This window comes from Rhipicephalus sanguineus, chromosome 9, assembly GCF_013339695.2.
Source record: "Rhipicephalus sanguineus isolate Rsan-2018 chromosome 9, BIME_Rsan_1.4, whole genome shotgun sequence".
In the NCBI taxonomy this organism is placed as follows: Eukaryota; Metazoa; Arthropoda; class Arachnida; order Ixodida; family Ixodidae; genus Rhipicephalus; species Rhipicephalus sanguineus.
Genome location: NC_051184.2, coordinates 42,042,747 through 42,055,411, shown reverse-complemented (window position 1 = coordinate 42,055,411; position 12,665 = coordinate 42,042,747). Strand labels below are relative to the sequence as shown.

The following is a 12,665-nucleotide window of genomic DNA, read 5'->3' as shown; positions in this document are numbered from 1 at the left end:
ATATGTTAGAAGTCAGCGCTGTGACCGCGTCGTTTTTCGTCCTTGTTCGCTTGTGCGCTAAAGAAGTGAAACATCAAAAGGGTGCCACGCAGTTCCTGCTGACTAATTCCTCGATAGGGTGCGTTTCCGCTTAGTGCTCACATCACTGCTTAACCCCCTTATTTCGTTGTTTCGCGCTATGTGGCCATATTGTTATGGTCAGTAAGACAGTGTGAGCCCAACAAGTACTTCTGATATTCAAATATGTATTAACAAATGCCAGATGGATAACAGGGATGTAATAAGCGGTTTACCGGGCAAAGATATCTGCGGACGATCTTCGTGTGTAGGATATGTTAATCAATCATTCTCTTCGTCTGTCATTTCAGAGCCTGACCCACTGACCATCACAAAGACCAATCCGAAACGTGACCACGTGTCGAGGTGACCACGTATATAGGTTGTATAGGGCAGGTCGACCCGCCAGGCCACACTGCTAAAGACCAAGCGGACAGGACCGAGAGCTGCGACGCCATTCGGCCAAGTCGTGATGGAGCCACTGCACGGTGCGACCGCCTTCGAGGACAGCATGCTCAGCCTGTTCGAATGCCCCGTGTGTTCAGACAGCGTGCTGCCGCCCGTTGTGCAGTGCAGCAACGGCCACGTGGTGTGTTCCATCTGCAGGGAGACCGTGGATACGTGCCCCCTCTGTCGGGAACAGTTTGGTGAGTGGACTTCATAGGCTGTGTTTTCGGACAACAGTCAACGCGCCTCTGTATGCAGTCTTTAAAAAAACCTCACTCTAAATTCTGCGCTTAATGCCGCTCCATTACCGTGAAACCTGAGGAATTGCATAGCACGGGCAGCCCAGTGATTCCCTTGGCAGTAGCGCGCTTGCCGCCGCCTCGGCTAGCCTCGGCAAGCGCCACCACCTCGGCCGAGGCGGTGGCGCCCTCTCTTTGAGGTGCGGATATGAGCCGTTTGTTTCAGAAGCGTTTTTCGCGATTTTAGATAAATTATTGCGATTAATTTTCGGTGATTTATGTAGTCTATATAATTTCAGACCTTGTTTATTTTGCACTGGTTTTGAGCATCGTTAGCCATGTTCTGGGCCTGTATTGCCCAGTGCGTGACCATGCGACATGAGAGAGAGGCTGGGCAGGGCCCTAAAGTGCTACGCACTTAAAAAGCCGGCGTTTAGAAATCCGTCCTAAGAGACTTCAAAGCGAACGCCTTTTCGCCTTCCTTGATCCTTAAAGGGCCCTGCAACACTTCTTGAGCATGGTCAGAAAACGCTGCCGATCGGTAGTCGATGCTCCTGAGAACACGCGAGCCGAACATTGTAACGCAGCACGCGGCCTCGAATTTACAATTAACTATCAAGGTCAGCTAGAAATCGTTCCTTCTTCTCTCGACAAATGATGCCATAAACCAAAATGACCGTGCCATAAACCTAAAGTGCACGGCCATTGCCTGGTTTGAGCTTCGTGCGCTGCTTAGTTACCGTGGCCGCCGCGGGATGCCGCCACGTAACCGCGCGCGCGCGCGCGATCACACTGCAAATAAGTCGCGCGTTCGAAGAAAAAAAGCAATGAAAGTGCTCAAGGTCGTGATGCGCGTTGCCGAAAAGACGCATATTCTTGCCCCCTTGTCATCCCCCTCCGTGCGTAGCTTTCAGCGCGCTCGCTAGTACGAAAGGAGAGGGAAAGCGCTTGAGGCGTGGGACAAATCCTTGCAACTCCGCTCGTTCTTGACGGATTCTAAAACGTTTTGCGGCAATCGATTCGTGAGACAAGAAGCTCTTTTAATGAAGCCATTAGACGATTACTTGGAAAAGCGTTTCAGGGCCCCTTTAAGGTGTAAGCCTAAGCGCCTCGTCAGACGCTGACCTTGAAAAGCGCCAAGCGTGGCTCAAAAAGACGCGTGACCTCTTAGATGTCAGATAACAATCTGGGTTCCAGCCGGGATCAAACCCAGGTGTTCTGCGTGGCACTCAAGTAGGCTGCCAAAGGGCCACGCCAGTGCTTGAAACAACTTCGGATAAAAAGAAACAACTTCGTCATGTCGGGCAAGGAGTAACTTTAGCAGATGTAATACCGTGTGGCAGAAGCGTAGGATCGCACCGGTCGTCACACCATGCGAATTGCGTAACGAGTGAGTGGTTGAAAGCTTCTAACCGCGCAGTCAAAAGGGGAATAGCAGTGAAGTGCCTTCGAGCCGCCCTGCAGAAAACCTGTGAGCACCAGGTGGCCTGGAATGTTACGCACCAGGTTAGTAGACTGCGAAACGCGGGGTTCCCTGACGGCACCTCAATGTCTGTAGCGGAAAGCCTCATTTTCGAGGTGAAGCATTCTCGACCAAGCACGGGGCTCAGTGAGCAGTGCAGTCAGGTGCGTCATGTACCGGTGCCGTACATGCACAAAGTGTCGCACCGTCTCAAAAAGGCAGCACTGAAGTGCGGCATTTCAGTAGTTTTTACTACGCCGAAAAAAACTATCCAGGATGTGCCGCATGGTGAATGCCGCGGAGGGTGTTCGCGCCTCTGTAAAAAAGCATGCCACGCAGTTCGTCGAATGCTCCGTTGCAGTGGTTTACCTTATTCCAGTGTCATGCGGTAAGCCCTACAGGGTGTTTCAGATAAAAAGCACCATGTATTAAAAAATTAAGCATAGGCGGTACGCGTCTCCAACTAGCGCAGTATTGTTCTGAGCCATATAGAGCACGTCAGGATATTTTTTCTAATCCTCAAAGCTTGGCAATTAACAAACATTGCTTAATGAACTTTTTAAATAGTAACTCTAGAGAAAAATCTTCAATACAAAAGTTGTAGCGCTTTTTCAGAAACGTCGAATTTTTCAATCTATGGTTAATTCTTTCCATCCTTCTTTAAAGCGCGCGAATTAAAAAAAAAAAGTACCTCGTGACTGCCGTCTAACGCGTGGCGCTTCTGGTGCCCTCAAATGTAAGGTAAACGAATTATCAAAGACTTTCGCGCACGAAGGTCGATTGAGCAGGCTGTCGGTTACTGCGATGGACGCTAAATGATGGTAGGCGCGTACCGTTTGAAAAAAAAAAGAAAGTCTACGAAAGAGCGGCCACCATGTGTGAATGAATCCTTTATCTCAATCCTTTACATCCATCCTTCATCACGCTTTCACCCTCGCCCCTTCCAATGTGTTTCTTCATTGGTGCGAAAAGAAAAGAACGCTGCATCAAATGCTGCCTATGGTCTCATGTGGAATTTGCTACCGCTTTTTGGTTGAAGAACTTTTTTGTTGTTGAAATCGTATGGTCTTGCTGTCGCTTAAGTCCATCGCAAAGCCTGTTGGCGGCAGTCACGTGGTATTTTTTAAATTCGCGCGCTTTAAAGAAAGGCCGGAAAAAAATTAAGCAGGGTAGTTTTCTTACCATAGATTGAAAAATTTGATCTTTCTCAACAAGCGCTACAAGTTTTGTATTGAAGACTTTTCTCTATACTTGTAATTTAAAAAGTTCATTAAGCAATTTTGTTAATTGCCGAGCTTTGCGGATTGAAAAAAATATTCTGACATGCTCTATATTGATCAGAACAATACTGCGCTAATTGGAGACGCACTGCGCTTATGCTTAATGTTTTATTACTTCGTGCTTTTTATCTGAAACACCCTGTATATTGGTCAGACGGGTTGTTGCTTAAACGACCGTTTGAGGGAACACCGTGCAGCTGTCACTGCTGTCGCAGCTGCAGGACATCTCGCGGACCATTGCCGAAGATGTACGTGTATAGCGCAGTTTATCTGCACCTGTGTGCTCAGGCGGTTGAGAGGGCAAGCAGACAGAGAAATTTTCGAGGCTTTTTGCATAAGAAAAGCGGGTGATCGTTGTGTGAGTGCACCGTCACTGGCTCTCAGCAATAAAGAATGCATATACTTAGAAAGAAATCACCGCACGGAACCGTTTGGCTAGGTGTGGCACGTGTGGGTTGCGTAAGCATGGGAAGTGTTAAAGTTGGTGACGTTTTGGGGGGCGTATTTGAACCTCCTGCGCAGCTTGTGCTTTCGTGTTTTTCTGCGAATAAATGCTCAGTTGAAGTTTGCGCTCCGTCCTGTCTGTCGTCTCTATCTTGTCTGTGGTTTTTTGCGCTATTCAGTCATGTTTGCAGTTACGCCCCAACTAGCCCAACTCAGGTCTCTAATTATGCTCCTCGCGCTCACGCGAGGAGACGGGGGGAGAGTTGGCGCATGCGCAGTGGGGAGGGGACGCGTGAGGGAAGGACGGACACAGCCCCGAGCAAAAGCTGCTTCGCATCTAAAACATGGCCCCCCACTTGCGGTATTCAGTTCTACCCCACTCGCCCTCTGGCAGCTCATACACGGTTTCTCTGCGCAGGCTGTATACGAAACCTCACCCTGGAAAAAATTGCCGAGAAGGTCAAGTTTCCCTGCAAATTCAAGTCAGCGGGTTGCACATTGACGCTGTTGGCGGCCGACAAGCTCTGGCATCAGAGCGTATGCCTCTTCAGGTCAGTATTTCGTTTTCAAGCGAAGCGTTTGCTGCCTCGCAAGTAGCTGTGGCGTTGAAGGTGCGAAGAAATGTGGCCCTCGCAGGTGTGCCGGTCACACATGTACTTGTAAGCATAGAGTTTCCGACAATACTTACTAGAGGGAACTCTGGCGCTAGTGTCTATGAGAGCTGCAACGCATGGCGTTTCAGCCAGCATGGGAATGATGCGTAGTACACGGATTTGTATAAACTTCGTACTTTCGGCTCCGTTTGGCTCGGCGTCGCTTGCATCCGCTTTGTCGTAGGATGAAGTTCAGCAAACGTTCAGCAGTTCCACTTCACCGCTTAACTTTTTTAGCCTCACCAACTCAAATCTGGTCACGAAGTTCACAACGATCCATTCTTTTATCCGAAATAAAACCAAAACACAGCAATAAAAAAGCCACAAGTGCGTTCGAAGCCCGCAAGTACGAAGACTAGGTAAATCCGTGTACTACCCATCATTCCCATGGTGGCTGAACGATCGCAACGCCAGAGTCCCCTCTAGTTAATTTTAGGAAACTCTGTGCTTGTAAGCGCCGTCTTCCAATAACTGATGCTGTCTCGATTGCAGGCTTGTCGGCGATCGGCCGTTTCTGACGCGGCATTCTGATCTTTTATCCAGGTTATCGAGCTGACTTGTCATTTCACGTTCTTGCATTTCATTGTTCCCTGGCTATGAATTCGCATGACGTCGCTGTTGCCTGTAACAACTGAAGCGTTGCGCTGCTAAGCACGTGGATGGCGGATGCCATTCCCGGCATGGAGGAAAGAAGCAGTTATACTCGGCGACAACTTATTTTGACAGTGGAGGCGAGGCTTCCGTACATTCGTGACCCAAAAGGGCTCTGGGGCTTGCGCGCGGAACGAGTACTGAACTCCTCAACAAGTTAGGTCTTCATAACACTATAGATGAGCTCATTGAGGCGCATTCGATGTCACAAATTCCCCGACTATCCAACACTAAGGCAGGGCTTAAAATTCTAGATGAAGTCCGAATACTGCCTCGACGGGGAGACGTCGCTAAGTTTAAACTACCCAAGGAGGTGGAGAGAATTATTTGTGGACCCCATACCAGGGCTGGGCAGTACAGCGATACAATAGTATTGCGATAGTATCTTAGAGATACTTCTGAGTATCTTTATTTCTCTATCGAGATACATTTGAATAATGTATTTGTATCTCAGTAGTCATACGCGTGCGCAGGGTTCCCCTTCAGGGAGGGGGGGAGGCGAAGGTTCGTCGGAGCTCCCCCCCTCCCAATTATGTCAATGTATGGCGCTGACATTGCGCCCCCCCCGAGTCGCAGCGCCCCCCTTCTTAGATGAATAGGGGGGGGGGCGGCCGCCCCCCCTGCCCCCCTCCGTGCGCACGCCTATGTCAGTAGTGAAATACCTTTAAGATGTATCGATTATATCGCGATACTGTGCAGGACACGGGTATCTCGTTAATTTTCTTGTCAGAAATGCACTGACCTATTTCTAAGGGGGAAATGAAGACTTTTTCTGCTAAACCAAGCAAAGGCACGCCGCCGGTCGCCTTCACAGTGGGAGCGGCGAAGCGTTCCCCACATGCACAGAATGGCCCATGTGGTTAAGCGCCCGCCGCCGTGACAGACGAATTCAAAAGGCTGTATTGTCATGTTCTGCGGACGAAAGTCGCGGTCTTTCAAGGCAGGCGCCACACCCCAAATTTTTTTCTAGCGGCAAGCCATTTCGCGACTCTTGCGTTGAGACCGCACTGACGTTGCCTAAATGACAGCCTGTTTGAGAAGCTGCTGTTGCTTAAGTGCAGTTAACGCAACAAACAATACAGATCTTGTGTCTACGATTAATGTATACTTTTTCTTAATTCAGTGGTGTTCATTAGTGATTCGAGCAATATGCTTGACTTGCAAGTCTCAATGAGGTGAAACATTAAAGGGACACGAAAAAGCAAAACGATTTTTCTCGCATTAGTAAAGTAGTCTTCCGCGATACCAAAAACACCACGCTTTCTGCGCGAAGACGCTTAATAAGCGAGAAAACGCGCAAAAAAAAAAAAATACAGGTGGCGACGCCACCTTGGAATTCCTGCACCATTTGCCGTGACGTCACATATTTTTGACGGCGCCTGCTTGGGCCTACGTAGTTTCTAATCGGTTAAATCGAAGTACATTGTCCTCTGAGGGGGCCAGAGACTTGACATAACGAGTTTGCTGAAATTTCGTCGAGCCAGTGGCGCCAAAATACGTTAAATGCCCTTCGAAGTCTTTTACGTCACGAATTACACGTTCGGCGCGAAATTTAAAAATGAAACTTTGAACTTGGTTTTCTCCTTTAATAATAAACCTATGGTCGTGAAATAAACTACACAAGAGTTCTCCGAGCACACTTTATCAATCTAAACTAATTCATTGTTTCTCTTTAGTGTCCATTTAATGACAATATTGTCCTGCGCCAAATGAATGCCTTTGCGGCGCATCAGCATTCCCGAAACCAAAAAAAAAAAGTATTCTAGTATTTGTATTCTTGTATCTGTATTCCTGTATCTGTATTCCGGAATACCTTTTTCCTCTTTTTGCAAAAGTATTTCCGAAATATCCCGTTATGTCAAAGTCAAATGTTATGTCAAAGTCATTATCTGTATTTTGGGCTGCCCGCGCACGTATTTCGATATCTGTATTCCGGAATACATTTCTGTGTATCTCTGCCCAGCCCTGCCCCATACCTAGAAATATTCATCCTGTCCACAACAAAGGCGGAAGAGACGCCAGGGCCAAATGCATTCTGGGTAAACTGCACCTACAACAAAACTTAGCTATTTTTGTCAATGCAACCAGTTATGGATCGGGCAACCGCTACGTTATTGCCGTGGTCAATGAGAGGGGCAAGTTTATAAGCGCGGCATCACTAAGAACGAGCTCAATTCATGCTGCCGTAGAAGCAAGCATAGCACTGGCAATTACAATGAGGAGAAGCTCCACGATTTTCTCCGATTCCCGAACAGCCATTAGGAATTACTCAGCCGGCTCCGTATCAATGGAAGCACACAAGCTACTCATAAACAGTCTCAGTACTCATCACAGCGAGAACCTGGATAGCACACACATTAAAATCTGGTTTTCGGCTCATCAGGGCCACTCGGTCAGCCCCAATGGCTGCGATCCTAACGAGCAAACTCACTCTGCTGTGCGAGATCACACGCCGCGCACCAGACCAAGAATTGCTCCAGGATGACTGCGGCTCCTACAAAGACCCTCTTAGCACTTTTCATGAGATCACCTCACACTATAGGGATGGTAGAAGATTCTTTCCTCCTCCCTGCATCAGAAGCTTACTTGAGCTCAGGCAGTCACATTAAGATTGATCCAAACCAAATCCTATCACACACCCTTTGTGCTTAACAAAATTGACAGGGATTTTCCCGCCGAATGTAAACGTTGGGGGCACACTCCGTGTCTATTTGATCATATTTTCTGGCTGTGCCCAAACCAAAGGGCCTCGGATCTCAACAGTGAGGAGGACTGGAGTGTGCGTATAACCAGTGGAGTCCTCCAAGATCCTCTCCTGGCCGTCTGGAGAGCTCACGCCATCGGGAAAGCCTTTGGCCTACCGGTGCCTAAGTGGGCGGAACCATCGACTTAGCCTGGGGGCTTTGCCCTCGGGCCGTGGTTTATCTGGACCATAATAAAGTTCTTGTCATGCCATGCCATGGTGCTCCGCAAGCAGCACGGCTGCTTGCGGCTGATTTCGGTTTTGCTCGCTCGCATCGTTTAACGCGTTTAGAAAATTGTATACACGAAAAATGTGAATGGGAGAAACATTTCCATTGTTAAGTGCACAATGTAGTGTCATATTACGACTATATTTTTCTTGGAGAACTAAACAGCGCGTTTGCGGCCGCACACTGACCCACTACGTCATGGACGCCATGTTTACTTTGGAAAACGGGCGTAAACGGGCTGAAAAGGTATGGTGCTGTCTAAGCAGTGGAAAGAAAAGAAAGTGATTCTTCCAAACTGAACAATAACTTTATTTTACCTACGACTTCACGCAACTGTTTGAATCTCATAATAAATGAAGGACTATTTATTTCATCAAGTCAAATGAATTATCAGTAAACTTAAGTACTATCTTTCGGCGCGGTAGCAGGCATGCGTTTCGTTTCTGTAACTTCCACGGTGCTCTCAAGAAAGGTTGTCGCCGAGTATAGACCTCTTCACAGACGGCTCCCTGGGCACCGCCATAATCCTCTCTGAGCTGCGCTAAATAGGAGTGACCCCCCAAAAATGCACTGCCGAGGCTGTGACGTCAGCCTTTGTACTCCCGCGCGCAGCCCAGAATGGCGGCAAGCGCTCCCGACTTTCTATCCCTTGTTTACAAATTTATGTGGGCCCATCGGATGATCGGGACACGTATAACAGACCGCGAATAGGTCGGAAGGTAACTTGCAACCGTCCGCAGCTCGCTTCTTAAACCATATATGGCGCGGCCAATGACTTACTCTACTTGTAGACTAACCACTCCCAAAATTTGTTATTACTGTTTTTTTCAGGTCCATTAAATGTCCACACCCAGGCGGCGAGTGCGAGTGGCAAGGAACTGCGGACGAAATAAAACAGCACCTCGTCAGTTCGCACCCGTTCGTGATGACGTGCGAAGGTAATATGCAGGGTGTTTCACCCGCCGCGGTGGTCTAGTGGTTACGGTGCACGACTGCTGACCTTAAGGTCGCGGGATCGAATCCCGGTCGCGGTGGCCGCATTTCGATGGAGGCGAAATGCTAGAGACCCGTTTACTTAGATTTAGGAGCACGCTAACGAACCCCTTGTGGTCGAAATTTCCTGAGCCCTCCCATACGGCGTCCCTCGTAGATCATATCCTGGTTTTGGGACGTAAAACCACAGGAATTATTGTTATTATTACAGGGTCTTTCAAGAAATGTGTCCGAAAATCCTCAAAAAATAAGAGAAATGCGATATTTGCTCACTACCTTCATAATTACTTATTCTGCGGCGGCCAACATACTAAGATTACTAATTGTTGTCCTTAACTCCAGTGTACTAACTGTGAATTAAATTTAAGTGAGTTGAAGCCGACGAAAAACCACTCTTTTTTTTCGTCCACTTCAGTCAATTTCAATTTACGTCACTCTTGGTACACTACCGTTAAAGACAATGGTTAACGTCATCTATGCTTTTGTGGCCTAATTGTCTGTTCGATTCATTTAGTTGTATCTTTCAACATGTGCCAAATGAGTTTCGATACAATAATTAAAAATTTCCAGCCCCCCCCCCCCCTACCGTCAATAGGGTCGCCCGTTAGGCGTGCACCCCCTTTGCGCCAGTGGGGAGCAAGCACGGCCTTGAGCCAGCGAGCGCTCATTTCCCTACTCCGGAGGGAGGGAGCGCTTGTGATTGGTTGGGAGAGTGGCGCCATGCGGCGCGCCACTCGCGAGAGCGGAGGGTTTCCGGCCACCAGATGCGAGTGAGGAGGAGAACCTGTCGCCTCTGGCCGAGGCTGGGATTTTTCGTACGACGCCGGCTTCACCCGACCTCCCAAGCCAGCCAGTACAGGCTTCGCATGGACATACAGTCGACTGTGGAAAAATGCTTTTTAAGCCTACATATTGTGAGCTTAGCCAGATAAGAAAACTCACCGGGTCCCTTATGCATTCGCCTGAGACGACTCGAAGGCGTAAGCCACCTTTCTTCGTCTTTCTCTTCTCAGTCGATGTCTTGATCCTTCCACGACCCTCCCTCCCCCCCCCCCCCCCCTCCGAAAGCTTTCTGCCCCTAACGTTGTATTGCACTTGTTCCAAGATCGGAGGCTTTGCAAATTCTCTACATCTCACCTGATTTTATCCTCCCACCGTGATCACCCCACCTTTGACCAAGCGAGGATCTTGTGTGTTGACGTCGTCACGTGACAATTTTTTGCATCACACGTGTTGACGCCGCCGACGCGGGATGCCGACAGCGAATTTTCGCGTATGATGAGGCAGCTCAGACTTCCGCCTTAATATAACAATATGACTGAATCGTCTTTCAGTAGTTGTTTTCCAACATGGGTATCTTAATAACCTTCTCAGGCCAGGAGATGATGCTGTGCGGGCAAGCCTACGGCGCGGAGGACGCCATCTTCTACTGGATGCAGCTGCAGCTCTGTTTCGGGCGTGAGTTTCTGCTGGTCCTGCGTCGACGTCCAATAGACGACGAGAGGTGGCGTTACTGCGCCGTCGTTCAGATGATCGACCCGGACGACAACGCGGCGAACGGGTTCGCCTACCACTTGGAGTTCCACGGCCTCGACGGTCAGCACGCCCGCGAGGGAATGCCGCTCGGCATCGAGGACAACGTCAACGTCGCCCTGGACAACAGCGACTGCCTCGAGTTCGACATCAGCAACGATCAGATTGAGCTGTGTGGCGGAGTGGTGCGCATCAAGTCGACCATTGAGGACCTCTCGTGAAAGCGTTGGTCGTATTTCGATCGCGGCGCGCTCCCGGTGCCTATCGCGGAGGCCGCGGTTTCGCATGACCATATACGCGACCGGTATTCTGTTGCACGCCTACGTACGAGACAGTAAATAGACAAGACCTGCAAGCTCCCAGGGCACAACGATGTTGTCTTGCGGTGTATAGATTGAAGCTCTTTCTAAGTGCGTAGCACTTCAGGGGCCCGGCTCGTCGTCCACACATAGACCTCGTGTGTCGTGGTCACGCTCAAAATCGACTAGTCGATAAAAGTCTAAAGCAAAGCTAGCACAGCTCAAAACCGGGTTAAAAGAAAAGGAACGAGGTCTAAAATAATATAATTAACTGAAATAACCATGAAGTAGTCGCAATAATTATTAATATCGCCAAAAACCTTTCGGAAACATGCGGTGCGCCCGCGTGAGCAAGTGCGCACAGCCGAGTGGGTCGAAAGAAACAAACAGCGATTGTCATACTAAACACATGTCCAAGTTTGTTGACTGCGATGTAGGAATCGTGTATCGTATCCCGTTCTGGTGCGGTAGATCTTAGATAGGACAGAGTGGGAGGTGCCTTAATGTTGGTTTGGGTGAACACAAGCGCTCATTAACGCCAGGGATGCATTATTATCTAGCAGATCATTGCCGGGAGTGCGGGTGTACCCCGCACTTTACAGATACCATGGTTCTTTCCAGGCACAAAAAGCAGCTGGCCCGAGAAATTATCGAGGCCTTCCACATTAGAAGAAGCTACGAAAGATGCGTTAGCCAGCCATCGATAAAGCTATGGGATAGGGAATACCAGTTTTTGGTCAGCACGTGCGGCAATGTGACTTAAAATTCGTTGTGCGCATGCTCTGTCAAGGGGCAACGGCCAGGGATGTTCTTTTCGTTTTTCCTCTGGAGTACAAGCCACGTGACTCGATTATTTCTTCTTGTTTTCTTTTTTTGTGTGTTTTTCGGAATAAAAATTCGGGTGAGAGTCAGCGCTTGTCGTGTGCATTTCTTTTGTCCCTTGTCCCTTTTTGTGCGCGCTGCACAGTCTTAAGTATGAATCAATCAATTCGCTCATTTTTCCATTCTGAGTTTGGCAGAAGACTTCATTTCCAAGTAATGAAGAAAGTCTAATGAAATAATCTTTTGTTTTAAGGAAGAAACGCGCCCTCATTCATTTCTGTTGCCACTTCGCCGCAATGCACGTGGTCGCCCTTGCACCTGACACTCGCCACAGGAGGCGTCAAGATGAGAGATGTATGTCAGCGGCTCGTGAGCGCCCAAAAGTCTTGTCGCCTTGATGTCAAGGCTACGAGTTATCAATTCGCTTTACACTGGGAGCTCGTTTGGCGGTCCCAATAGGAAGTATGTACTCTTCAAAATTGGCTAGCGCGAAAATCGACGAGGACTAAGAAGGAACACTGATGTACAGGACAGGCGCTACTCGCAACTAAGCTTTATTCAGAAACGTCTTCCTACATATATACACAGCCGAGTGGCGCGCGCAGGCGCAATGCACATGACAGTCGACAATGCTAATCAGGATCGGGATACCAAAACATATTCGCATCATAACCAAGTTTCTAAGAACAGTCTTTCCTTACTGCGCAGAACAACAGAAGTGTCACTGATACATTCACGGTCTTTAATGTGATAAGCCTCCATTAGTTCGTTCTCTCGTGTACATCAGTGTTCCTTCTTAGTCCTTCTCGATTT

The 12,665-nt window shown here is 48.6% G+C and overlaps 1 protein-coding gene across 1 annotated transcript; it reads left to right on the top strand.

Moving 5' to 3' along the window:
- The first annotated feature begins 374 nt into the window (after positions 1-374).
- Positions 375-11,928, top strand: LOC119405049 (E3 ubiquitin-protein ligase Siah1). Its single transcript, XM_037671808.2, has 4 exons — positions 375-704; positions 4,348-4,480; positions 9,037-9,143; positions 10,573-11,928. The coding sequence occupies exons 1-4, from the start codon at positions 530-532 to the stop codon at positions 10,950-10,952; spliced, it is 795 nt and encodes a 264-aa protein (XP_037527736.1). The 5' UTR covers positions 375-529; the 3' UTR covers positions 10,953-11,928.
- Positions 11,929-12,665: the final 737 nt, after the last annotated feature.